This window comes from Carassius auratus, chromosome 30, assembly GCF_003368295.1.
Source record: "Carassius auratus strain Wakin chromosome 30, ASM336829v1, whole genome shotgun sequence".
NCBI lineage: Eukaryota > Metazoa > Chordata > Actinopteri > Cypriniformes > Cyprinidae > Carassius > Carassius auratus.
The window spans coordinates 17,258,257-17,285,368 of NC_039272.1; the positions used below are offsets into that span (position 1 = coordinate 17,258,257).

A 27,112-nucleotide genomic window follows, 5' to 3' on the forward strand; every position below is an offset into this window, starting at 1 on the left:
ATGTAATAGGTGTTGGTTTCTTTCAGTGTGATGTCATCTGGGCTCTGGGTGGACAATGGCTAAAGCAGAAATACACAAAAATATGTCAATAATTACAATTAAATCAGCCACATTTCATGGGTTTTCCTTTCAACCACAAGTTTGGTTTCTCCCACAAAACCCAAAACACTTCCAGGAAAAACAGTCAGAAAAAGCTTCACAGTCACAGAAGGAACCTCTCTGGCATGAGCTAATACGTTGCTGGTTGCATAACATCAGTACTGCAGGTGAGTCTGCAGGTGGTGACAGAAGTCACATGGCATATCACATCCTACGAAAACTTAGCTGAAGTTCACTCATGCCCTGCCCTCTACAGATTCACAGGATATTTAGTAGAAAAATAGGTGAAACTAACTCTGAGACTCTTAATGTATACAGCACTTGAGACCAAGGTGTAAATCATTAGGTGGTGTTGGGTGGGGGTCTACCATCTTCAATCAAACCCTCCTAAAGGAAAACAAAGACAGATATGTATGACAGATTTTACAGATATGTTTAAAAACTTCTGACAAAATGTTCAGTATCCCTAAAATGGGTTTTAATATGTGTAAAAGTTTAAAGATACCGTTTGTCAAAAATAGAAAAAAAATAAAAAAATGTTTTGAAAAATGTCAACATACAAGTCAAAGGTCACCAAAACTGTTATTGGTTACCAACATTCTTCAAAATGTCTACTGTTTTGTTCCACAGAACACAGAAGTCTGTCCGGTTTGGAACAACATAAGTGTGAGTCAATGATGACAGAATTTTCATTTTTGGGTTAATTATCCTTTTAAGTCATTAAAGTTTTATATTAATTTTAATTGCAGTTAATTACATAACTTTTGCTTCTGGGACATACAAGTGTGCTTGTATTGTTAGTGACAATTAACAATGCAAATAAATCTAGTAGTATGACAAGACAATGCCAAAGCAATGACGGTGTACAAACTATATTCAGAAAATTAGAAATTAGTAAATTCTACACGTTTGAAATAAAAATACTGTTCGTTCTTTTTTTTTTCTGCCGCACCCATCGAAAAACAAACTCATGACATATTTTCAAGTCTGCAGCACCCAATCCAGTTCAACTGGCCTTAGTTCATACATTCAGATCAACTCACCCCACAGTAACTGTTACTATTGTTTGTTTAGTGCGGTGAGTGGAGTACCACATGCCCTTGTATGGTAAAAAAGGCAGTTTCAATGCAATACATTTTACAGTAAGAACTTAATATGTCATATAATATACACCTAATAGATGTGCTACAGAAGGAAATGTCAGAAAAAAAAATAGTAATATCAAAATAATCATTAGTTAACTAAACTTAGCTGAAGTAAGCATTGAACCCAATAATATTTAAAGAATAAAAGCAAGAGAGTAAGCAAGCATGAAAAAACTGTTTTAAAGTAACTGATGCAAATGTCCTTCCGCTAATTGATAAGCAGTTTATGTGTGTGAAACAGAGCTTTTCATGTTAAGTTTCATCCTGGATGGCCCTGCTCATTCATTCTCAACTGTACCTTTTTTATTTAATGTCTTTCACTCCACTCCTGGCCCCTCCCTCACCCTCTCCCTCTCCCTCTCTCTCTCTCTCAAGACTCCTGGCTCAACCTGTTTATCAGAGCTGGGTAGTGCTCTAACCTCTCTCTCTCTGTCTGTCTCCCTCCCTTCCTGTCTCTCGCCAACACACTCCCTCAGTACAAAGAGGAGGGTTTTGCTTCCTTTAATTAATAACCTGTGGAATTCAGAAAACCAAAGCTGTCTATAGTAAAACACCAGCCAGGCAGCGTTTTACTCCTTTTCTCTATTGGAATCATTTCAGACGCTTGGTTTTTGAATAAGGTGAGAAAATATGACTGAGCAAATGTCTCCAGACTACTTCAGCTGCCCTCTATGTACGGAGCTCCTGAGGGACCCCGTGGCGATCCCGTGCGGTCACAGCTTCTGCATGGACTGTATCAGTGGCTACTGGAACGAGGCTGATTACACTGGCATCTACATCTGTCCCCAGTGTCGGATAACGTTCACCCAAAGACCTGTGCTGAGGCCGAATGCCACTCTAACCAAAGTTGCAGAGAAGATCAAGAAGACCGGTTTGAACTTAACACCTCCAACGAATGGAAGCTATGCTGGCCCTAGCGATGTTCCTTGTGACTTCTGCGCTGGAGAAAAGCTCAAGGCTGTCAAGTCCTGCCTCAACTGCCTTGCCTCTTACTGCGAAAAGCACCTGAAGCCCCACTATGAGTCTGCCACCTTCAAGAGGCACAAACTGGTGGATGAGCTGGGTAACCTGGACCGTAAAATCTGCCCTCAGCACCAGAAGAGCCTGGAGTTGTTCTGTCGTACCGACCAGATGTGTATTTGCGCTCTCTGTACTGTCAGCGAGCATAAGGGTCACGACATAGTCTCAGCCGAAGCAGAAAGGGGTGAAAAACAGGTAAGATAAATGCAATGCTTGAGTTAACTTTACTAGGAGTGGCTGTGGGGTTACAAGTTGAATTTGTTTATGAATATGATTATATTACTTAACAAGAAATGTATAAGAGAGGTTTTCTTCAAAATAAGCTGCCAAGAAGCCATGAAGATACACTGTATAACCGGTTCTGTGTTATCACAAACACGCTGGTCCAGATCATTACATAAAAACTGATGAGGAAATATGGAAAAGAAAGGGAGGAGATGATGATTAAACAGATAGAAAGGTTGTGAGGTTAGTGAAACTTTCATCCAGATATAGTTTTCCATTATAACTGCCAGACTATAGGAGTCACAAAAAGGGTGTGTTCCCTTACAATGGACAACTCAGAGGTTACTTGATTTAATCACTGTCCTGAACTGGCCACTTTTGTGAGAGAAAATAAAAATGTTATGAGCAACAGGAGATGAGAAACAGGGCATGTCTGGATTCTGGTGTAGGGAGAGGCAAGGAATGTGAACTTAAGAAAATCAGGAGGGAGCTTACGGACCATCCTCAACCTCCCCCAATGCTACGAGTGAGAAAACTAGCACACTGCTTTTTGTACCTTGACCCAAAGTCATAATAAAACTCAGCAGATGAGTATAGCTGAAAGAAATGTTGACAACCACCTCTTCAAACTTCACATGAAAAATGGCTTGAGTCACTGTATGAAACAACTATCAGGACAGTAATAACAAGCATCTCGACCAAAACTATTTATAGATACTGGCCAGATGTTTATCCATCAATACCCTGGAGCTCTGAATAGAAGGAAGACCTTCAAAGATTTAAGATTTCAAAGCTTTTCCTTCAATTCATCACTACTGAACAAGCTTAAAGGGGTCATCAGATGGCCATTTGATATAAGTTGATATGATACTTTAGGGTCTTAATTAAAAGTCTATGACATACTTTGGTTAACATTTTTTAATGATAGTGTGAAAAACACCTTTTTACCCTGTTAAAATGAGCTCTGTTTTTAGCAGCCATTCTAGTCCATGTTGCTTTAAATGCTAATGAGCTCTGCTGACCCCGCCCCTGTCTTCTTTTGGGTGACAAGCAGTACTGTTTACTTTAGCCACAAAATTTGCTTACTAGCACATATTAGGAAAGGCGATTTCTAAAGATTCATTAAAAAAACACGTAATACTCAGTTCTTCGGTAGATGAAGTTCGATCATGAGCGATTCGCGCGAACAAAGACGCAGGGTCGAAGGAAAGATGGCCTTGTCAATCAACAATCGTGGGAGCGGCCTGTGCAGAACTACGTCATTCTGACAGGAACCTCAAAACAGCCTGATTTGAGAAAGGGGATTTTAAAATAGGGATTTAAAAAAAAAACAGTGGGTGGATTTTTATCATAATAGGATCCATGTTTAAACACACTTCCAACACACATTTATGTTCAAACAACAACAAAAATCAATTTTGCCTCCGATGACCCCTTTAATAACAGGGAGCACAGCAGTCTATGTGTTTATGTATTGTTTTGACTGAACTGTCACGGTTGCTGTTTAGATACAGTAATTATATCTGTAATCTAATACTTATCGCAGGCACTAATTGCAAATGGTTTGTTTGTTCGGTTAAATGTAGGGAATCCCAGATTTAAACCCTCATGTCCAATGGCACAAACTAAACACACACACATTTTTATTCACCCCCTCCCCAGATTCTCCACATTCCTTCAAGCTTATCTTGAAGAATGGTTCTGTGAGCTTTGCAAGGGGTTGCTCTGAAGCCCCCCTTCTCTAACCCTAAAGAATTGAGCGTGTGCACCTTGAAATGTCTCTCTGGTGAACAGACCCAGCTAGTTTTCATTCCTGGCATGATTAACATTCCCCTCTCTTTTCAAAGATAAAGGCATCCATGTGAATCAGGTTCTTCAATTTCTAGGTAAAAGCATAACATAGAATTAACATACAAGAAGATCTGTGACAAGAGAGGAAGTGTTATATAGCTGTACATCCACTGAATTATCAAAGTTAGCAATCAGTAACAAAAAATGTTTAAATTCTAAATGAATCTGTCAATAGAGACTAAGGTATGTTTTATTATTTCATCGACAGAAACTTCTTGGAGTGTCCCAGGCAGAGATCAAACAAAAATGCCAGCAGAGGACCAAAGAACTGGAGGAACTGAAGACAGCGGTGGATTCTCTCAAAGTATGTTTTAGATTCAACTGTAATTTGTAACAGTTAATTTTATCACCACTGCTCATATTTAAGTCATACCAAAATATATTAGACCAAATAAGAACAACCGAATACACTGCTTTATCTGGGCAAAGGTTGCACATCAGTCAGTGTGCAAATGTTTCAATCTGGGAACGCAAACAGTCCTTGAAAGTAGCCATAATTGCTCTTTTGTTCTTTAAGAGATAATCCAATGCTATTTGTCTAGATACATGCTGATACATGTTTTTTTTGTTAACTGCAGCAGAGTTGTAAAGCTTATCCAGGAGTTATTCTTGCAAAAGTGAAGCACTAAAACGAAGAGACACTAACAGTTTCCTACTGAATGAATGTACAATGAACTGACACTCTAAAACTTGACTTATTTTTTACCGCAGAGCTCTGCACAAAGGGCAATGGCTGAAAGCAAGAAGATGTTTGATGAGATGATCAGCTCCATTGAGAGGATGAGGTCAGAGGTCACCAAACTGATCAACATCAATGAGAGGGCTGCCTTCAGTCAGGCGGAGGGGCTGATGGAGCGACTGGAGCAGGAGATAGATGAACTGAAGAAGAAAGAGACTGGACTTAAACAGCTTTACAGCACTGAGGATCACATCCACTTCTTACAGGTACTTTAGGACAGGAGTTTTCGAAATAGAATCTGTGAGTGTAAACCCCAGGTGGACTAAGATGATTCAAGGGGGTCTGTAAACAAATTGGAAATAAAAAAAATGGGACCTTATATACTATATTATACATTAGGAAGGGGGTCCCACACAAGGCATCAAAAATGATTTTTTAACTTTTTGGCGTCAAAAAACAAACAAAAACTGCTGTAAGATTCTCCTTATCACATGAAAGTTTAAAATACATTTCGATTCACAGAGTTACCCTTTATTAACTGAGGCTTGCAATATTATACTTTACATTTTATGCATTGAGATTTCTCTCTTTTTAAACAGAACTTCAATTATCTTTGCACTCCGACTGATGACGGCTGCATGCCCAGAGTGTCTTTGAACCCAGACTTCTCCTTCAGTGCAGCCAGGAAAGCTGTGGCTGAGATCAAAGAGCGGCTAGAGGAGCTGGGCAGAGACGAACTGCGAAAGATCTCCAAATCAGGTCAGAGCACACAACGCACCGTACATCAGATACAGGGCATAGTCGTCGGGGGAATTTGCCCTTGCTTGCTGTTCTGAACACACTGCCCTCTATTTTATATGAACTTGGGCAGTAAAGTGTACAGTTAGTTTCTCTCTAAAGAACCACATTGTGCACATTTGTTACAGTATATCAAAATGTACTGTATAATTTCTGGGCCAGCTGTAATATAATATAATATTATATGTAATATAATATAATATAATTAATATAAAGTCCTAATTGAATAACCAACAATTAAACAGATCAGTCTTTATCTCTGAGAAACATCAAGAATTTTAATACCGAGTGCACTTTACAGTACATTCTCAAGTTAGCAAGGAAGTCATGTGATTGCATGTAGAGTGTAAACGGGGCTTAGAGTTCCTCCACTTCATTTCTAATTCACTGAGCAAAGTTCAGATGATAAACAAAAGAGTTATTCTCATTGGATTTAGTTATATTAATATAATTTGAAACAACAGGATTTAGTGCCTTACTTAGATCTGCTGGAACAAATCTAGCATTTCTTGTTTAAAATATGTATTGTAAATAAAGATTTCCTGATGTGTGCTTTTTATAACAGTGAATGAAGTACCAGTATACACTGTGGAGAATCGTACCAAAGAGAAAACTACCAGAGGTAACACAAATTTACTTACACTGTATATTCATTTACACTGATCAAATGTGGATGGTGCAAATATAAGCTATACTGTATAAACGTAGTCAAAAAATGGCCATATGTAAAAAACATACAAGACAAAACTAACAACTGTTTAAAAGTTTGCGGTCTGTATAAGATTTCTCTTATAATCAACAAAGCTGCATTTCTTTAGTAATAGTAATATTGTAAAATATCATTAAAAAGTAAATGAATCTATTTGAATATATTTTAAAATGTACATTTAATTCCTTCCTGTGCTAAGTTAAAGAAGTTCATACAGTGGACAGTGCACCTCCTGCAGAACCCAGGAGCAGATCTGAATTTCTGAAATGTAAGTATCTAGAAATCCTGATATTTAAACACTCCAATATTGGTCATCGGTAGATTTTAAAAATATACTGGACATTTATTGCTCATGCTCATTTTCTCCATTTTTAGATTTAACACCTAAAATGAATCTTAAAAACACTTATAATTGAATTATATATTATCTTTATTTTTCTTTTTTGATGCCTTGTGATGCCTAAATTGACTGGCATTTATAACTTGACTGATCATAGTTGTCAGCTGTATTCATCAGCTTATTTGTATAAGAATTGAAAGGTATACAGGTATATAAAGATGTGTTAAAAGTAACTTTTACCTTTTGTGTTTCCAGACTACTGTCAGCTGAGACTAGACCCACACACGGCTCATAAGGAGCTGTACTTATCTGAAGGAAACAGAAAGGTGACTAGAACCAAAGACCCGCAGCCATACTCTGACAACCAAGATCGCTTTGATAGCTTTGCCCAGGTGCTGTGTCGTGAAGCTCTGTCAGGTGGCCGCTTCTACTGGGAAATTGATTGGAGTGGGGAATTCTCGATCGGAGTGGCCTATCGGGGCATAAACCGTAAGGGTAAAGGCTCCCTGTGCTTGCTAGGCTACAATGATAGGTCCTGGAGCCTCCTCTGCTCTGACACAGGGTACTCAGCCTGGCATAACAGGGTAGACAAGGCTGTAAGCGGCCCTCACTCTTCAAGAATAGGGGTCTTTCTGGACCACTCAGCAGGGGTGCTAGCCTTCTATAGTATTGGTGAGACCATGACACGTCTGTATCGTTTTGAGACCACATTTACTGAGCCCCTCTATCCTGGGTTTGGGGTAGGAACATCAGTCAAAATCTGCCAATTAAAATGAACACTACATGAAATGTATGCCAATGAAGAATCTGAAGTTAAGGACAGACATTTTTGCTCTTTTTTTCTATGATTTTATATTTTTTATGCTCTTTTATGCTGAATGCCATTTGTCAGTTGTCATCTCAGTTTTTACAGGTTCTGGAAGAATCAAATAACTTTTTAATAATGATTCTATGTCCAAACAATATAAATGTTCTAAAGGATAAAAAAAATAAAAATCCTATCAGTTAATATTATACGGAATAGTATCTCAACATGTATATCCAACAGACATCATAAAGCAACATTATTCATCAATGGCTTCTTCATATTTCAATAAACGTTGTTTATAAAAGTTGTTATGCATACTGGTCTCTCATTAAATAAGTGTGATCAAATCTTTTAGTGAATATAGTCTTGTGTTTTTGCTGCTGAACAAAAAAAAGTTAACACTATAACATTATAAAGAACAAAAATAAAAAATGCATTTTTGTTGTTCTGTTGTTTGTAATGGGTGTTCCTATTACTGGATGCTCAAATCTTATTGGTAAGAAAGTGAGAAAGAAAATCTTATTACATATGACAAATATATGTCACGTTGTTGCCTACTGAGCTTACACGTAGGAATGGGGATTGAAGTGGGTGCTCCGTTCTGGGACCCATGGTGGATCAGGCAGTTCAGGGAGCCATGGTGGAGCAGGGAGACTAGGGAGCCATGGTGGAGCAGGCAGTTCAGGGAGCCATGGTGGAGCAGGCAGTTCAGGGACCCATGGTGGAGCAGGCAGTTCAGGGAGCCATGGTGGAGCAGGCAGTTCAGGGACCCATGGTGGATCAGGCAGTTCAGGGAGCCATGGTGGAGCAGGGAGACTAGGGAGCCATGGTGGAGCAGGCAGTTCAGGGAGCCATGGTGGAGCAGGCAGTTCAGGGACCCATGGTGGAGCAGGCAGTTCAGGGAGCCATGGTGGAGCAGGCAGTTCAGGGACCCATGGTGGATCAGGCAGTTCAGGGAGCCATGGTGGAGCAGGGAGACTAGGGAGCCATGGTGGAGCAGGCAGTTCAGGGAGCCATGGTGGAGCAGGCAGTTCAGGGAGCCATGGTGGAGCAGGGAGACTAGGGAGCCATGGTGGATCAGGCAGTTAAGGGAGCCATGGTGGAGCAGGCAGTTCAGGAGGCACTCAGCAATCGGCCTGACCTATAAGTCCCTATAAGTACCCCCCCAGCCCAAAAAAATATTTGGGTAGAATATCTGCATCCGAGGCCCTCCATGGTCCTGACAAAAGAGCAGGAGCCTTCTCCAGGCTGAAAATGGGAACAGGAGCCCTCCTAGGGCTGGCTGTGAAAGGTGGAACCCTCCTTGGGCCGGACATTGGAGTGTAATCAGTGGCTAGAGCAGACACTAGAGAGGGCTCAGGGGCAAGATGCGACACTGGAGCAGAATCAGGAGCTAGAGCAGACCCTGGAGAGAGCTCAGGGGTGAGAGTTGACACTGGAGCGGACTCAGGGGCAGGAGCCAAAACTGGAGCAGACTCAAGGGCTGCAGCCAAAACTGGAGCGGGCTTAGGGGCTGGAGTTGACACTAGGTTAAACTCAGGGACTGGAGCTCTCCCTGGGCTATACTCTGGGATATGAGCCCTCACTTGGAAACTTTGGGACTGGAGTCCCCTCTAGGCTAAACTGAGGAGCTACAGCCCATTCTGGGCTAAATTTGGGGGCAGGGAGCCCTCACTGGGCTAAAATCAGGGACAGGAGCCCTCACTGGGCAAAACTCTGGGACTGGAGTCCTCTCTGGGCTAAACTCAGGAGCTGAAAGCCCTCCATGGGCCAGAAATCAGAGGGGCCGGCGTATTTGACAACGGAGTGGCCGGCGAGCTTAACAAACAAAGACAGCAGAAAAAAACACTTTCAAAAAAGAAAACAATAACACAGGGAGAAGGGGCGCCGCTCCCTGTTTAGGTGCTGTCTTCTGTCACATTGTTGCCTACTGCATCGGAGGGAGGAGCGAAAGAGACTGTAGGAGAATTCACCATGAACAGTCTTTATTAACCATATATGAACAAAGAACACATATGTAGGAACAGGGATCAACGTTCAGATAGCATGTAGGACTCAAGAAAACACCGGGCTTAAATGGGAAACCAAACAAGGAAATTAACAAGACATACATGGAATCAATTTCACACTCAGACATGAGGGAAGAACTAGGATGGGAAACACAGTCCATGAGCATGACACGATATTGGCAGGAAAAATAAGTCATTTATTTTGACAAGAGGTTTTTTATGTTGCTTAAATAAACATTCTGGGGTAAAAGTGTTTGTATGTAAACTGCAGGAGTTAAGCAGGCTTAATGCACCATACCATGAACAAATATGAACGAATTAAACACTTGAAAGTTTATGAATGAAAAAGAAGAACTCGCTCAGAATGGTACGATTTCTGACACACTTTCTAAACCGTCACTTTTTTAATTTTTGTGTTAACTAGGGTGAAGTCAGCTAAAATGGGCTATCAGGTAAAATGGGCCAAATAAGGTTGTAGCGTCATATCTCTTAAAATTTTTATATTCATTCACAATAACTGATCTCCCATTGTTGCTTCAACACTTGTTGACATGTAACCACAATTTTGATTAGTCTGATTTTCTTAAGGCAGGCAGGGCAGAGTGTTACATTAAGCTTGTCAGAGAAAATGTTATAGTCATATAGTTATAAATTGACATAGTCAATTTCATTCATCACCAATAATGGTACTGAAGCTATTATAAATATCCTTAACAACAAAGCAATGGTTAATGAACATTTTTTGACATGCTCTTTCAAATAAAAAAAGTTTTATTTAAAAAAATAATCTTCGGTTTATGTGAAAAACTGCATTTTAGGTAGAAATGTCTGGTTAAGCTAAAATGGGCTGCATACACATACTCATTTTTACACAGAAATTGAGACTGAGAAAAGGTTTATATGCTGAGATATGCATATAAAATCTAGTCTTAAAAAAATACAAACACCAGTCAAATGTTTTTGAACAGTGAGATTTTAAATTTTTTAAATGTTGAAATATTTTTGCTATTAAAAATAACCAATTTCTATTTCTATTTTAAAATTTAATATATTCCTGTGATCAAATATCAATTTCTTATTTTCTGATTTGCTGTTCAAGAAACTTTTTTTTATTCAGTTGAGTACATTTATTCAGGATTCTTTGATGAATAGAAATATCCAAAGATCAGCATTTATATGAAATAAAAAGCTTTTGTAACATTATACACTCTAACATTCAAAAGCTTGCAATCGATATTAAATAGTAAAAATATTTAATCAGTTTACTGTTTTGCTATAGCACAATAGTGTCAGTTTAATGTTAGGAATAAAATGATTTCAACCGAAATTGCCTGCGTTCTCTTTTTATATTGGCCCATTTTACCTGAATGTTGTACTGTAGCTCAAGAAGGTACCTGCTTGAAAACAGTTATACTTTATAGTTATATATAATTATTTAAGAGACCCATGCTAATTTATATTTTTTAAAATCATTAGATCTCATGCATAGCTTATTTGATGTTATTATAAGTCATTTACCAAAAAAAGGCCCATTTTACCTGACTTCACCCTATACATGAAAATTTAAGTTGTGTTGTTTTTATTTACATTTGATCTTTACTTCAGCATTAATTTATTTGATATCCCATAATAGTCATGGATGATGTATCTCGTTCAGATCACATTTAAAAGCATAATATAAAAATTAATAATGGTATGACTCGATGATGTAATTGTTTTAAACCCCTTAAGTGAAAAACTCCTCACAACAATCTACGCTTGCGCAGGTCAAGTTAGGGAGTGTCTCAATAGTGAAAATCCACCATAAACAGTCAAATATGTGCAAGGGATTTTATGATTCTCCAAAAACAAAAGCTTAATTAACTTTATCTATAAAATTTTTCAGAAATGTTACTACAAAGTAAGTGCAAAATACTGCATCCCAGCACACGACACAATAATGCACTGTGTCTCTCAGTATCTGGTTGACATGACTGTGCGTGATTTGTGGTATAACTTTTATGTATTCCATGAAATTGTGACAGGCATGGCGTACTGGTGTGTTCACTGCACAGACTCATTCTGGGATGACTGAGAGCAAACGTGAGAGATCAAGGGCCCACAGCAGATTGTGGCCAAGTAAAAAAAAATTAGAAATCTCCAAACCATCGCTAGTTTCATTTGAATATAGCGAAAATAGCTAATTTTCACAAAAAAAGAAAAAAAAGTCGCAGCCACAATGAGAAAGTAGCTACATTTGGTGACAAAATCCCCAAATTGACAACTCTTGTCAGTTTGCTTCTATCATGGCGGATATTAACCGCGGATGACTAGTGTCCTCGTGTGGCTATAAGAGGAAATACAACTTTTTTAGACATCACTTTTAGGATCACGTTAAGGACAACCTCAAATACCTGGTTTCATAAATCAAAATGACATCAATTATATTCTGTGAATTTCGTCCAATAATTATATTGTTTAGCCCTTACATTTATGTTATTTCATTAATGCTCATAAATTAAAACGTTTCGGGTTTAATAGCAGGTTCATCGCTTCATCGTGTGACAATTAATATTGCTAATTTGTGTGGACAAGAGAAGTGTTCAACTGCCCAAAAGCCCTTATTACTTTTCTTGAAAGTTTGGGTTGTAAGGGGTTGTTTAAAAAAAGTTATTTATATAGCCTAAAAACTATACGAATTTAACACATAGTTCTACCGTTCTCGGGATTTACTTATTTATTTTTAGAATTTATTTTAAATGCACGCAAGATAAATTATGAAGGTTAGCGAATCTGCGACCCGTGTTTTACTTTCTGCATAATCGCCTTGGAAACGAGTTGTTTATTATGTTAGCCTTGAGCTAACCTTTCCGTGCGCTTCATCTAGCTGCCTTTCTATGTCTGTCGGTAGACCGCTATTATTTTCTTTCATTTTATCACCACAGAAATTTCAAATTGTTGTTTTAGTTGCTAGCTCGCTAGCTAGGTTTGGAAAAAAATAGGTCTCTAGTCAAAAATCTCTAACTTACCTTGCCTTTTTCTCTCTATAAGGTTAACGTTACTTCGATACGTTCAAGATGAAAATATTATTAATTGGACCTAGCGAGGTAAATCGTTTGATAGTGTATATGTATGTGTATTTATTTATGCAGATCACTGATTTTCACATTTCGTATTGATAGTGTGGGAAAACAGCATTGGCCAATTTCCTGTCTGACACAACAGAGACAATCGGAGCGGACTACAGCCCTACACAAGGAGTAAGGTGGGTCGATTAAAAAAAAAAGTTGCAACATGCATTTACTGCCTGTCCAAAAGTTTTATATTTGTATATTCAAATATTAAATGTTTCTGTCTTTAGGATACTTGAGTTTGAATCGCACAATTTATCTAATGGCAACAAAAATTCAGCATGTGAAGTGGAACTATGGGATTGTGCGGGAGATTTCAAGTAAGTTGACCAAATGTAGACCCTTTTTTCTGAACCAGACTTGTCAAACAATGCCTATATTTCCTGAGTAAATTTATTCAGAATTGTATGTCCACAGATTTGAATCATGCTGGCCAGCTTTGATGAAAGACTCCAATGGAGTAGTTATTGTGTTTAACCCAGATGTGCCCAGTCATCTCAAGGAAATAGAGACCTGGTACTCTACATTCATCTTCTCTCAGGGTCTACAAGAGGCCCAGTGTCTGCTCATTGCACATCATAAACCAGGGAGCGGGGCTGACACTAACCGTCCACCATTAGGTAACTTACCCTCTCTCGCTATATCATTAACTTCATCAGATCATTGTAATGTACTTTTATTTGCATTTTGGTTTGAAACTGAAAAGGAAATAACACCGAACAAAATTATAAATGCAACACTTTTATTTTTGCCCCCATTTTTCATAAGCTAAACACAAAGATCTAAGCCTTATTCTATGTAGACAAAAGGCCTATTTTTCTCACATGTTGTTCACAAATCTGTCTAAAACTGTTAGTGAGCACTTCTCCTTCGCCGAGATGATCCATCATTATCTGCACAGGTGTGCCTTAGGCTGGCCACAATGAAAGGTCACTCTAAAATGTGCAGTTTTACTGTATTGGGGGGTCCAGTCAGTATCTGGTGTGACCACTATTTGCCTCACGCAGTGCAACACATCTCCTTCTCACAGAGTTGTTCAGGTTGTTGATTGTGGCCTGTGGGATGTTGGTCCACTGCTCTTCAATGGCTGAGCGTAGTTGCTGGATATTGGCAGGAACTGGAACATGCTGTTGTATACGTCAATCCAGAGCATCCCAAACATGCTCAGTGGGTGATATGTCTGGCGAGTATGCTGGCCATGAAAGAACTGGGATGTTTTCAGCTTCCAGGAATTGTATACAGATCCTTGCAACATGGGGTCGTGCAGTATCATGCTGCAGCATGAGGTGATGGTCGTGGATGAATGGCACCACAATGGGCCTAAGGATCTCATCACAGGATCTCTGTGCATTCAAAATGGCATCAATAAAATGCACCCGTCTTCGCTGTCCATAACATATGTTTGCCCATGCCATAACCCCACCACCACCATGGGCCACTCGATTCACAACCTTGACATCAGCAAACCGCTCACCCACACAACATCATACTCATTGTCTGCCATCTAACCTGTGCAGTGATAACCAGGATTCATCCATGAAGAAAACACCTCTCCAAAGAGCCAGACAGACACCTTCTAATGTGAGCATTTACCCACTCAAGTCGGTTACGACGACGAACTGCAGTTAGGTTGAGACCCAGATGAGGACGACAAGCATGCAGATGAGCTTCCCTGAGTTGGTTTCTGACAGTTTGTGCAGAAATTCTTTATGCAAACCGATTGTTGCAGCAGCAGTCCAGGTGGCTGGTCTCAGACTATGTTGGAGGTGAAGATGCTGGATGTGGAGATACTGGGCTGGTGTGGTTACACATGGTCTGCGGTTGTGAGGCCAGTTAGATGTACTATCAAAAACTCTGATACGCCTTATGGAAGAGAAATTAACATTAAATTCACAGGCAACAGCTCTGGTGGACATTCCTGCAGTCAGCATGTCAATTTCATGCTCCCTCAAAACTTGCGACATCTTTGGCATTGTGCTGTGTGATGATAAAGATGCACGTTTTAGAGTGACCTCTTATTGTGGCCAGCCTAAGGCACACCTGTGCAATAATCATGCTATTTTATCTAATCAGGATCTCGATAATAAATATTTGATAGAAATAGGCCTTTTGTGTTCATAGAAAAATTCTTAGATCTTGGAGTTCAGCTCATGAAAAATGGGGGCAAAAACAAAAGTATTGCGCTCATAATTTTGTTCAGTGTAATGTTTTTGAACACCCCTTCAAAAAAAAGTTTCTTAAAGTTACATATAACTAGTTAATTTTAAACTTAATTTATCCTCTGTGTAGCCCCACAGTTAAACAAGTTGCCGCTCATTCACTCAAACCTCGAGGAAGAGCCTGAAGATGTCCGAGAGGAGTTCCACAAATACTTGGGAAATGTTATGCGGGTGCTATCAGAAAAACAGGAGCGAGAAGAGATGTCAATTATTACATAATTTTGTATATAAACCAAGATAAATGTATAATCTCACAGAATATATCCACATGCATTTTTCTTTGAAATTTTGTTTTCCCCCCACAACTGCATTAAAATCACTTTGACCTGGTAAAATACATTTTTCCAGATGCTTTTACTCAAACACAAAATAAGAAAGATTTTTAAAGGGCATTGTTTATATCCATGAATTCCACCATTTATCAGGCTAATATTTCACAATATTATGTCATTCTCCTAGTTACACTCACTGACGAGCATTAAACCCACTCAAATTAAAGAAGCTGTTCTTTCTTTAATAATATTTATTTATTTAGTTCCTGGATTCCAAGAATGTGATAAAGAAAAGACAAAGCTCAGCAAAAAGAACAACAGGACAGTCCACATTTATACATCATAGCCAATAAGGCCTCCCTTCCCAATGATCTCGCCGATGTAGAACCACATCAGAACCTCTGTGGCAACGAGTCCGTTCCTCAGAGCATCCTGTGGCAAATAAATAAAAGTGATGAGACATTAAATAAATATTCTTGGAAATAATAATAATCAGGTTTGCCAAACTATAATTAAATGTACAAATTTAAACCTCACATTGTGACAAAGAAGAGCATCTTCAGTTCAATAAATGCTCAGACACAATATATGATATAAGAGCTTAAATCAAGCTTATATTTACTAGAAAATATTATTAGAAAAAATGCTATGCTTGAACTGCAGTAAGTGTACTGGCTTCCAAGTGTTCAAAGGAAAAGGTTTAGAGCACTTTCTCCCCAAAATATTTACGTTGCAATTTAGTACAAAAGTCAAAGGGATAGTTCACCCAAAAATTACTCATGTATTTGTCTTAAAAGTACATATTTGAAATATGAAATGAGAGCAGTGTTGGGGAGTAACTAGTTACATGTAACAGAATTACGCAATTTAATTACAAAATGTAACTAATCTGTTAGAAAAATAAACAGATATATATATATATATATATATATTTTATTTCATTTCCCAAATTGCATTGACTGCTCTAAAATGAGACACTAATGTTTCAGGAGTTTTTAAACACAAAATAGGATGTTTATATGATCACTCTTTTATTTACAATTTGTGTTTATGTATATGCTTTATTAAGATGAAATGTTAATTGCCTGTGTTTCCTGTCATGCAAAGATTTGATTTCAAAAACAGTAGCATATGACTCATTTAACTATTACTTGTTATGGTTTTAAATCTATATTTAACCTCAGAACAAACTCAAAGTAAAAAGAGGTGCTAAAGTCTAATTTTGTGGTGGCTGTGGTATAAAAAATAAATGATAATCTTAACTCAAGTGATGAAGGATTCTGAATGTCTGTGATCATAATCATGCAGCGTTGAGTGCTACTTTAAGGTTAACCCTGCCTGTTTTAAATGTTTGAAAATTATTATCAGTTAAAAACATTTATTAGAAATAAGAAAAAAAGTGATCAAACTTTAATAAAGTAATTAAAAAAGTTACACTTCTTATTACATTTTAAATAGGGTAATGTGTAACCTATTACATTTCCAAACTAACCTTCCCAATACTGCATAACAGATGTGCCTCTTCAAAAGCAGTTGTTTTTTGTTTTTGTTTTTTGGATACTACATGCAAGGAATCAGTTTGTGTCACCACTGTCAGATCTAATAATAATTTAAAGTTCAAATTGAAATGGCAAACCAGAATTTCAAGGACCAGTACTAACCCTCACTGTGGTCTGACCGAGCCGTCCAGACTGGAAGCCCTTGAGGAGATCCTGGACGCCGCTGATGGCCTTGGGGATCTCGGCAGGGGTTGGAGGAACCAGCTCCACACGGGCGTAATACCAGAAAGTTGCTAGGCGTGGCTTGGAGTAGTTCACAGCGGCTGCATATATCATTATAAAAATTAATCACGGGAAATATACAATACATATAGCTAACCTTCCAATTTGGACAACTGAGATGTTTGAGCTGAATGGATCTTCACACGCTGACATTAGTCGACTGTTGTGCTCCGTCAACTTCAACATAACGCTGCTGTAGTGCGCGTTCAGAATGAATTGTGACGGATTTAAACGGAGTAAAGCACCAGATCATTATTTAACACAATTGTTGGTCATTTGCTTGCGCGAAAATCAGCATGTTACCACAATTAATGTCTGTATAGTAACTGTTTAATCTATCTAATGCATGCTTTGCTCATTTTCGCGGCCTGTTCTAACAGCTGTGGAGACCAGAAGCATACAACTCAAAAATACATTTTTCGAAGAATTAAATCTTCTATAGCTTAAGTAAAATGAGATTATTCTTACCACCGACCAACGTTGGGACTTTAGCCACAAGTTTCTGTACCGCCTGGGCCATGATTTCTGTGAACGTGAAGGTTTATTTATCCGCTTCTCTTCACAAACCGGGGCCCTTCAATGAATGTCACCTCCAGCGAAGGACCCTTCAATCGAGGTGGCGGATTATACGCCTGAAGGAAATTTCGAGGATGTCGTAAATATATAGCCTCTGTTTTGCCACCGTGTTATAACGTTGGGAAAAAAATGCTGTTTATACAAATAAATACTGATTTCTCCTCATTTTTTACTAAAGATAAAATAGCGTATTAAATACTTTTCTTGTAAAAAAGAAAGGCATTACACGACCGGCTAATTTGTACTGGTAAGTGACTGTATAAAGGACTATACAATTTTCATGTTTTAGCCTTTTAAAGGCAAATAGTGTAATTATTTATTTATTATTAAATATTTTCCTGAAATATCATTCATGATGAACCAGAGACATTTATATTCCACACATTGTTTTTCATGTATTTTATTTGATTTTTTACAAAGGTTGACCCCATTTAAAATATGCATTTAGTATCAAAATCCCACAATGGTGAAATGTTATTTATAGGTCAAGACGCATGGTGAACACAAGAATGTAAAAATATTCCTCAGAGAGACAGAAATTAACATTGTTAATACCATCCTGCTATGCATACTGTATTTCGACATCCAGAAACATATCTTAAACATTTACTGTATTCACAGCATTCTGAATGATTATGAATATGTGCAAAGGATTGTGTCCAAAATTTAGGCAATTTCATACAAAAAAAAAAAAAAAAATTATTGTACAGGTCAGAGATATTAGCTACCCATTGAAACTCTGTTTAAGCATCATTCTCCGAGCACTGATCTCATTGACATGATCAGGAATGTTTAATGGCCAACCACACTATTACTAGACGTGGACTAAGTGCTGTCATCAGACAAGTCAACAGTCTTCACTGCTGGTGGTTCAGCAGCACTTGAAACATTTTCCTCCACCTGTAACAAATACATGAACTTATATAAATAAAGTGCATGTGATGAATAATGTTTTTGCTTATGAGTTGTGAAAACATTTAGTGTTTGTGGTTTAATCACACTTAATGCAATTAATCAGTACTAGGATAGATAAATAAATATGTTATTGCATACCTCAGAGATAGGTACTAGTTTGTTCACAGTGATTGGCTTCCCATTTTTCTTTAGCAAGTCATAACCTTTCTGATCTACTACTAGTAAAGAAAGAGCATCTCCTCCTCTCTTCACATGTACGATCACATCTTCCACAGACTCTTTCTCCACATTCTGTCCATTCACTTCCACCACCACATCACCCTGAAGGAGCCCTGACATCTCTCCTGGGCCTCCTGTTGCTACCTAAAGTTTAAATATAATAAAAACGGAAAAGTTTGTTAGTCAAATTTGCTTTAAATTATGTATTTTTAACTTATAGTGTATCAAAGCATTTACAATAGTGTTCTATAATTTCTAACAGATGACCCCTTGCATATTAGGCTATATACAGTTCACTATGTGGCCTAGAGCTGATTTTCCAAGCATGTAGTTCTGTGAAGAATCCCCATCAATGAGTGAGTCTGGAACATTTCTATTCAGTCCTAACCTCTGAAGTCAGTATCGTCTAAAGACTGATTTGGCAGTGAATGGGCTTCATTGTACCTGGCTGATGAAGGTGCCAGGTTTCTGTTGGACGCAGCCCAAATGGAACCCAAAACCAGCAGAGCCTCTCTCCAGAATACAGCGTCTAACATTAGGGTTGATCTGCACATCCTCCTGAGGCTCAACAGGGGGCAATGCAGGCTTCACAGTCACTGGGATTTCCTTTTTCTCCTCAGGGTTACCAGATGTAACATCCACAAAGAACACCAATGGAGAGAGGCCCAACTGAGGATAAATTATATATGACATTTAACAGACAAGTAGACAAGCAGGCATAAGGAAAATGAAAATGTGTTCTTAAATTCTTCCTTTTATTGTATTATAATGGTCTAATTGTGATTTTTCAGATAGGGGGACTTTAAAAAAAACATAAATATCAGTTTAATTAGTATAGGATAGATTTTATTATCTTTAAAAGTTTCATAGTATCATAAGTTCAAATCATAAGGATTTGTAATAATTTTTAAATTAAAAAAGTACTTTCATTGAGTACGTATTTGTATACAATTTGAGTGTTCTATAACAAAGAGCTGCTGTAACCAATACTGCTGTCGTGAACATACTGTAACACCAATTTTATTTTTATAAAATAAAATATTTGGTTATGATGGAAATGAGAAGAAACACATGTACACATGCACATATCTACATTTCATATTTGTTTTTTAAAGTGTTATTACCAAATGCATTAGAATTTGAGAACTTTTTTCTTTTTCAAAGGAAACTTGCATTGACTGCTAAGTTGTTGTTTTAGAAAATCCAGGCTTTTTTTTCAAAAGCTGAAATATACTTACCATCACACTCAATATCACATATACAAATCACCACACACTATATTAATATTCAGTTTGGTTGATCAAGTCCATAATCAGATCTGCATTCAAGTGACAATTTTCTTCTTGCCATGAGAAATTAATTTCAAGAAGTGCCCTTAACTGAAGAATCATCCCCATATTAGTATTATTGTTCTCACTCTGCATATTTACCTGAGTGTAGAAGTCCTGGCCCTGAGGTGGCATAGTCGTGAGGGTGACCTGCTGTCCACTCTGTCTGATTTTGCTGACAACTTGATTATGACTCAGAGACTCTGTGGACTCTCCATTCACTTCAAGAAGCATCTCTCCTTCTTTAACACTTCCCAGTTCAGCAGGGCTGCCCTTATCCACCTCTGTCACCATGTGGACTGTATAAACCAAACATAAATATACAGTCTGCAATTCGTTTGTGTGGATGTATGCCAAAGTATGAGTGCATGTCAAAGTGTGTGTCTGCCTCTCACCACTGCGTCCCGTTCCAGTCTTTTCCTGCCTAAGCAGGAAGCCATACCCTTCTGGCCCCAGCACCAGATGCAGTCTGCGAGGCCGATATGGCATGTTCTCTGCATCAGCCATGGCTGGGAGAATAGGCATTTTCCTGCGGGCATAACTCTTCTCACTGTCACTGTCAATCACCAGCATTGTCATGTGATTGTTGCACTTCTTCACCTGTAAATAGCATCACTTGAGATGAAAGTACACCATAACACCATAAAAGACCTAAATGTTACTCATGACAAGACATTTAATTAGTTAATTGTGAGTGAAAAACTGTAAATGATTTAACATTGCATTATGTAATTTTACTGTAAAATAATGTAAAATGTAGTAAAAGTGCATTCCCTGAGGTCATGGCGTAACACAGCACATGATAATAATTTTTATGTTTTAATATTGTTATTTTTGTATACAGTAACATACATTATGGCTTTTTTTGTTAAATTTTCTTTTATTTAGGTAATGTTTATTGTGCATTTACATTTGAGTCATTTGATAAGTGACTTACAAATAAGGATGATGGAAGCAATCAAAATCAGCAAAAGAGCAATGATATGCAAGTGCTAAAACAAGTCTCAGTTAGCTTAATACAGTATTGTAGCAAGTTGTTTTTTAAATCATATAATAAATAAAAAGAAAACAGATAGAATAGAAAAAGAATAGAGTGAGCAAGTGTTAAAGGCCTTTTTTCTGTTGTTAATTGTATAATAAATAATAAGAAACAGATAGAATAAAAAAATATTAGAGAAGTTAGTGTTAGTTAGTTATTTTTATTTTTAATTTTTAAAGAAAACAAGCAATTAATAAATAAATAGAGTGCAAGTCTAAAAGGGACAACATACATTTTAAAGGTTTGATAGAACTGGCTTGAAGACATGGCAAGAGAGCATTATAATAGTCTAGCCTGGACAGAACATGAGCTTGAACAAGGAGTTGTGAAGCATGTTTTCGAAAGAAAGGGCCAAATTTTCCAGAGTTTTTCCGAGAAAGTCAGCTGATCATAATCCCAAGATTTCTGTCTGTTTTTGTAGGAGTTGTGGTTGATGTGCCTAATTGTATGGTGAAATTGTAATGAAACGATGGGTTTGAAGGAACTATAAGCAGTTCTGTCTTGGCAAGGTTGAGTTGAAGGTGATGGTCCTTCATCCAGGAAGAAATGTCTGTTAGACAAGCTGAGATTTAAGCAGCTATCGCCGGATCATCAGGATGGAATGAGAGGTAGAGTTGAGTGTCATCAGCATAGCAGTGATATGAAAAGCCATGTTTCTGAATGACAGAACCTAGTGATGCCATGTAGACAGAGAAGAGAAGTGGTCCAAGATTTGAGCCCTGAGGCACCCCAATTGTTAGATGTGACACCTTACCTCGCCAAGATACCTTGAAAGACCTATCTGAGAGGTAAGACTTAAACCACTGGAGTGTGGTTCCTGATATGCCCTTTGAGAATAGGGTTGACAGGAGGATCTGGTGGTAGCGGACAGACCAACAAGATAAGTATTGATAAGATTTGGAATCCACTTTTGCCATTCTTAGGGCTTCAACAACTGAGAGCAAGGCAGTCTCAGTTGAATCTCCACTTTTGAAACCAGACTACTATTATAGTACAGTATTGTAGTGCTTTCAAAAGATTAATCATGATTAATTGCATCAAAAAAGGAAAATTTTAGTTCACATAAGTGTGTACTGTGTTACACATACAGTATATATTTTGATAACATTTACATTTATTTTTATAGTCAAATAATTTATATTATATATAAATATATTTCGTATATAAACATAACATATCTTCTTAAATATATACATGCATGTGTGGATTTATATATACTTAACAAATATACACAGTACACATATATTATATGAACAAAAGATTTTGGAATGTGATTAATAGCAAATTTGACAGCACTAGTTTAGTTCATTATTTTAGTTTTGTGTGTTATTCTAATGTTGTTTTTTATGTGTTTGAGACACTGGGTAAAATCTATACCTGAGAACTGACCATGTTTTATGGATGATTATTAGTACATTTTAAAATAAAAAAGTAGCTTTTGGTAGTTCAAATAGATTACACAGTTGTATTGACATTATAACACTTGATGAAATATGTGGTTAAGCTGTAGAACAATATGCCATCCAGTAACATCTGAAGCATTCTGGCAAACACCGCTGTCAAATCTTTACCATATACTTTACATTTTTACATTTATCTAAAGCAAGTCCATGTTTACCATTCTGCTGATGGCAGAGTGTGTTAGTTCAGAGACCATGGCACCATCTATCCAAATCAGACGGTCCCCTTTCTTCACTCCTGCTCTCTCTGCAGCACCTCCTTTCACTGAGCTTACTGTAAATTTCCCTTTCTCGCCTATACATCAGAGATGAGAGAGTATTTCTATAACAACACTACAGAAAGGGCTGATTTTTACATTTTTTATATGTATATATGTTCTACCTTCCACTGGCTGTATGTTTAGGCCCAGGCCAGGTGTGTCTCTCATGATGTGGCAGAGACGAGGAGGCCTCCATCCTTCCCCACGGCTAGCTTTAGCCAGCTCTCTAAGGTCAAGACCCTCAGACACAGCCTGCTCGTAGGCCTTTTCATCTAACACCAGGAAGCATAAGTGTGATCCACTCACCTGAATCATGTGTGCCACCTGGGAGCGAAACAAACAAAAATAGAACACTGTTACAAAGCCTGACAAAAAAAAAAAAAAAAAAAAAAACAGATGCTATGTTATGATAAAATCATACAGCAATTGCAAAATAAAGGTCATGACCTCTCACCTCCGTGTGTTCCACATTGTCAACAAACATCTCATTGACTTCAAGCAGGCGGTCCCCATCCTTGAGCCCACTCCTCTCTGCCACTCCCAGTGGATCCAGTTGTCTAATTATGTGACCCTGCTTCCCTTTTTCCATACGCAGACGGAAGCCAAAAGTTTCTCCTTCTTCCTTCTTCAGCACACACACACGTGGCGAGGGCTTTGATACAGCCTCTGTCAGCCAAGAAATGACAAACTGTACACTTCATAGTAAACTTTAAACTATTTGTTACTAATAATCCTGTGCTATAGATTAAGGATTCCCAAACGTTTTTGTTAGCCAAATCTATTTGATCTAATTTATAAACCCCCTGAAGTTCCCTCATGAAATCCAGCTTGGGAAACCCTGGTATAAAAACCTTCTTTTGTGGTATGAGTAAAAAATGAATATAAAAATCCAAATAAATGATAAATTATACAATAAAATGCTTGAAATGTTAATTCTTATGTAGAAGCTAACACTATTAATAATAATAATAACAACAAACTAACCTGTATCATCTGAAATCACCATGGCTGGATTGTCTATTCCCTCCTTGGGATTGAAGGTAAACCTCCTTAGTGAACATAAGAACAGGTTAAGGATTTAGTTTATGCCCTCTGATAAGTTCTGTACACAACAGCCAATGAGATCCAGTGCACCACCATAAACAAGTCAATAATCCCTCCACACAGATACTTCACCAGTAGTTTTTTAGATAGTACACTTAGATGAAGCCATAAGGCGAGGCGTGTCTGTCCATGTGCATGCTTATCAAAGCAGAAAGCACAAAGTCAAAAGCTACAGTCCATGTGGATGTGTGTCTCTGAAGGGACACGAGTCATAAAATCATTACTTACTCTGTCAGCTCCATGGCGTCCCATAGCACTGCAGCTAAAGTAATGAGTGATAGAGGAACATGAAATGTTGATGACCTCACAGCAAGGCCAAACACACCTCGAATTCCTGGATAAAAACATTCCTAGTTCTGAGTCAAGATCAGTCATTTTGCTTTAAAGATTACATTTAACCTCGGAATTTCTCAAACAGATCTTGACTCAGAAAATGTGGCTATAGCTCATCTGCTCTGACTTCCCTTTATACTTTAGATTGGTCATCCATAGTGAAAACATGTGATGTTTGTTAGCCAGAAATAATAAAAACAGTGTTAAAAATATGCTTTGGATGCTTGCATTGTTGACAATACTGAGGCTGCTATCTATTAGTCAACTACGGATTTTTTATTGTTGACAATAACAGCTTTATATTGAGGTACAGCACATGTCAAGAATGAATCATCATGAACGTCAACACATTCTGAACATTACTTAGTTCTTAAGTCAGTTTTACTCATTACTTTTTAAAACTTTTTTAAAACAATTTTAAAAACGAGAATTGTAATAAATATGAAGAAATTATATCATAGAGTCTGGCTGTATTTCGTCCTTAACAATGATAAACTAACAGAGCCAATGGCCTTGAGTTCACACAAACACTCAACCGCTGATGGAGTGACCATGATTTACTTATAGCCATGATTAAACCTAATAGTCAAATATTTTCTTTTTTTTTCAATTCAAAATAAAAGAAAATAAAATTAAAGTTTTTTTAAATTTAGGATTATCCATGACCATGCATATACAACATTTTTGCATAAATTCCACTCAAATAACTGCAGGCCTGTTTTGATTTAACAACGAGCATCAGCATGCAGTGTACAAATTAAATAAAGAAATTAAAAATAGATGGAAAAAAATAAAATAAAACGGTGTAAAGCATAGTTGCATAATTGAGCCAAAGGTACCTGAGCTGTTTCTTTGTCTCATAGTCGGTGGAAGATGTAAGTTTCAGGAACACATTGAACTGATATACTTCTCTCATGTGTTCTTTGTCCTGCTCTGTTTTTAATGGTTAATCTGACTGTGTGCTCACAAAGAGGGGCAATTTGTTCTTGACCCCTGGGTGTAAAACTCACACACAGTCATTCTCTCTGTAAATTGCACACCAGCAGTGAACAAAACATCTCTCACTGAACTTTACTGCATGGTTCTATTGCAAGGACTATTAATTGGCTTATACAATTGCTTAAAAACAGCAAATTGTGAATACATTTTTGTATAAGTTTAGGAGATGGAAGGCATATAAGGGGAAGCAAGATGGAAGGTGGGCAGGACAGAAGACTCATCCAGAACTGTCAATATGTTTCCTCTTAAGCACACAGCGCTAACCTGCCAACTGCAAATGTGCCATGCAACGAAAGGCTCAGCTAAGATTAAAGTTTTTAGTATAATCATGATAATTAAAAGTACAGTGAAACCAGTGTAATCTTACACAGGCTCAAGGACATTCTGAGACCACCCTAACACAATTCAGAGGTCCTGATGGTATCCCAATGACAGCAGTACCAAGCATTTAAATAAGACTTATGCTACCATATTATTTATCTGTACAAATTGGATTAAATAACAACATACATTATAGAAAAAAAGTTTAATTTATACACTAAATATTAAATAAAATTCATTGTAATGGATATTTCAAAAATCTAATTCTGTCATAATTTACTTACTCTAATTTTGCTCCAAACCTTTATGTATTTTTAAAGCCTGGTCTCATTGTTTATATGTAGGTATTAAATAGGTTATTAGTCAGTACTAATTTTTGTACATTGTTATTAAGTCTAAAACGTACAAATTAGACATATTTTAACGTTTAAAATGTTCAAATCGCTAGGTATTTTCTAGCTAAAAAAACATAAAATATTTAAGTATATTTTATTAAGATATTCAGAATATTATCAATGCATTTTTATAATTTTATCAATTAGTGATTTAGATTTTTAGATCCTTTAAAGGGTTAGTTCACCCAAAAATAAAAATTAGGCTGCATTTTACTCTTCCCTGATTCATTCTAGGTGTATATATCTTTCTTCTTTCAGACGATTCCAGTCAGAGTTATATTAAAAATTGTCTTTGATCTTTCAAGCTGTTTCATGGCACTTCAATCCAAAAGACGTGAAATAAAAAGCACCCTTCTATAAAAAAAAGTGTCTCACATGGCTCCGGGTGCTGAACAAAGACTTCTTGTAGCAAATCGATGCGTTTTTGTAAGAAAGATATCCATATTCAAAACCTAATAATCACTTGGATCTAGCTTGAGCTCACTCTTGTAAAGGAAGCAGTTCCAAGAGTCAAAAGTTCTACTATGTGCATACTATGTGCTTGAACCCCAATAACAAAACTAAGCAGTTTCAATATATTTATAAAGATTCATTTTTAAGTGTTGTCAATACATCAGTTTTGTATGTTTAAATGATGAAAATATTTGTACATTTTAGTGCCTGTAAAAACTTAAGTAAATGTATGTTTTATAGAACCAGATTTTATGTATACAAATTATCATGAGATCACATCGATTTTTAAGAATGCTGATAACAGTTCTTATTGACTTCCAGTTTAATGGAAATCAGTGCATATCAGAACTGTATGGTTACCAACATTAATTAAAATATCTTCTTTTGTGTTCCAGAGAAGAAAGAAAGTGAACATTACAAGGGTAAGTAAATGATGTTTAAGGATTTTATCTTTTGGTTGGACAATCGCTTCAAGAGCAGGTTGAATTAAACTGAATGTAGGGTTAGAAAATCAAAGTTACTCAAATAGTGTTCTCTTGGGGAAAAAAAGAAAGAAAAAAATCTAAAAGTTAGATTTTGAAATATTTGTAGCCCAGACCACTATAGAGACAGTAATCATCATCAATAGGTGTAGGTAATATATAA

At 37.2% G+C, this 27,112-nt stretch overlaps 4 protein-coding genes across 5 annotated transcripts; 2 read left to right on the top strand and 2 right to left on the bottom strand.

Annotated features, from left to right (window-relative positions):
- The first annotated feature begins 1,637 nt into the window (after positions 1-1,637).
- On the top strand, positions 1,638-7,898 carry ftr82 (finTRIM family, member 82). Its single transcript, XM_026211803.1, has 7 exons — positions 1,638-2,459; positions 4,549-4,644; positions 5,052-5,285; positions 5,619-5,778; positions 6,383-6,439; positions 6,726-6,794; positions 7,122-7,898. Exons 1-7 carry the CDS (start codon positions 1,875-1,877, stop codon positions 7,640-7,642), a joined length of 1,722 nt encoding a protein of 573 aa, XP_026067588.1. The 5' UTR covers positions 1,638-1,874; the 3' UTR covers positions 7,643-7,898.
- A 4,663-nt stretch (positions 7,899-12,561) lies between these two features.
- ift22 (intraflagellar transport 22 homolog (Chlamydomonas)) lies at positions 12,562-15,349 on the top strand. Its single transcript, XM_026211804.1, has 5 exons — positions 12,562-12,769; positions 12,845-12,927; positions 13,024-13,113; positions 13,211-13,413; positions 15,083-15,349. Exons 1-5 carry the CDS (start codon positions 12,740-12,742, stop codon positions 15,229-15,231), a joined length of 555 nt encoding a protein of 184 aa, XP_026067589.1. The 5' UTR covers positions 12,562-12,739; the 3' UTR covers positions 15,232-15,349.
- Positions 15,350-15,517: 168 nt separating this feature from the next.
- Positions 15,518-17,705, bottom strand: atp5l (ATP synthase, H+ transporting, mitochondrial F0 complex, subunit g). The gene is made up of 3 exons (XM_026211805.1): positions 17,534-17,705; positions 16,946-17,106; positions 15,518-15,716 (listed from the first exon to the last, which is right to left on the bottom strand). Exons 1-3 carry the CDS (start codon positions 17,583-17,585, stop codon positions 15,618-15,620), a joined length of 312 nt encoding a protein of 103 aa, XP_026067590.1. The 5' UTR covers positions 17,586-17,705; the 3' UTR covers positions 15,518-15,617.
- Positions 17,706-18,027: 322 nt separating this feature from the next.
- On the bottom strand, positions 18,028-25,230 carry nherf4b (NHERF family PDZ scaffold protein 4b). 2 transcript variants are annotated; one of them, XM_026211807.1, is made up of 11 exons: positions 25,139-25,225; positions 24,195-24,228; positions 23,847-23,911; positions 23,317-23,528; positions 22,985-23,186; positions 22,761-22,897; positions 20,499-20,703; positions 20,206-20,402; positions 19,220-19,444; positions 18,695-18,919; positions 18,028-18,541 (listed from the first exon to the last, which is right to left on the bottom strand). In XM_026211807.1, exons 1-11 carry the CDS (start codon positions 25,158-25,160, stop codon positions 18,467-18,469), a joined length of 1,599 nt encoding a protein of 532 aa, XP_026067592.1. In that variant the 5' UTR covers positions 25,161-25,225; the 3' UTR covers positions 18,028-18,466. The 2 variants fall into 2 exon arrangements, with proteins under 2 accessions (XP_026067592.1, XP_026067591.1); XM_026211806.1 differs by lacking the exon at positions 24,195-24,228 and having other exon boundaries at positions 25,139-25,230.
- Between the last annotated feature and the right edge of the window lie 1,882 nt (positions 25,231-27,112).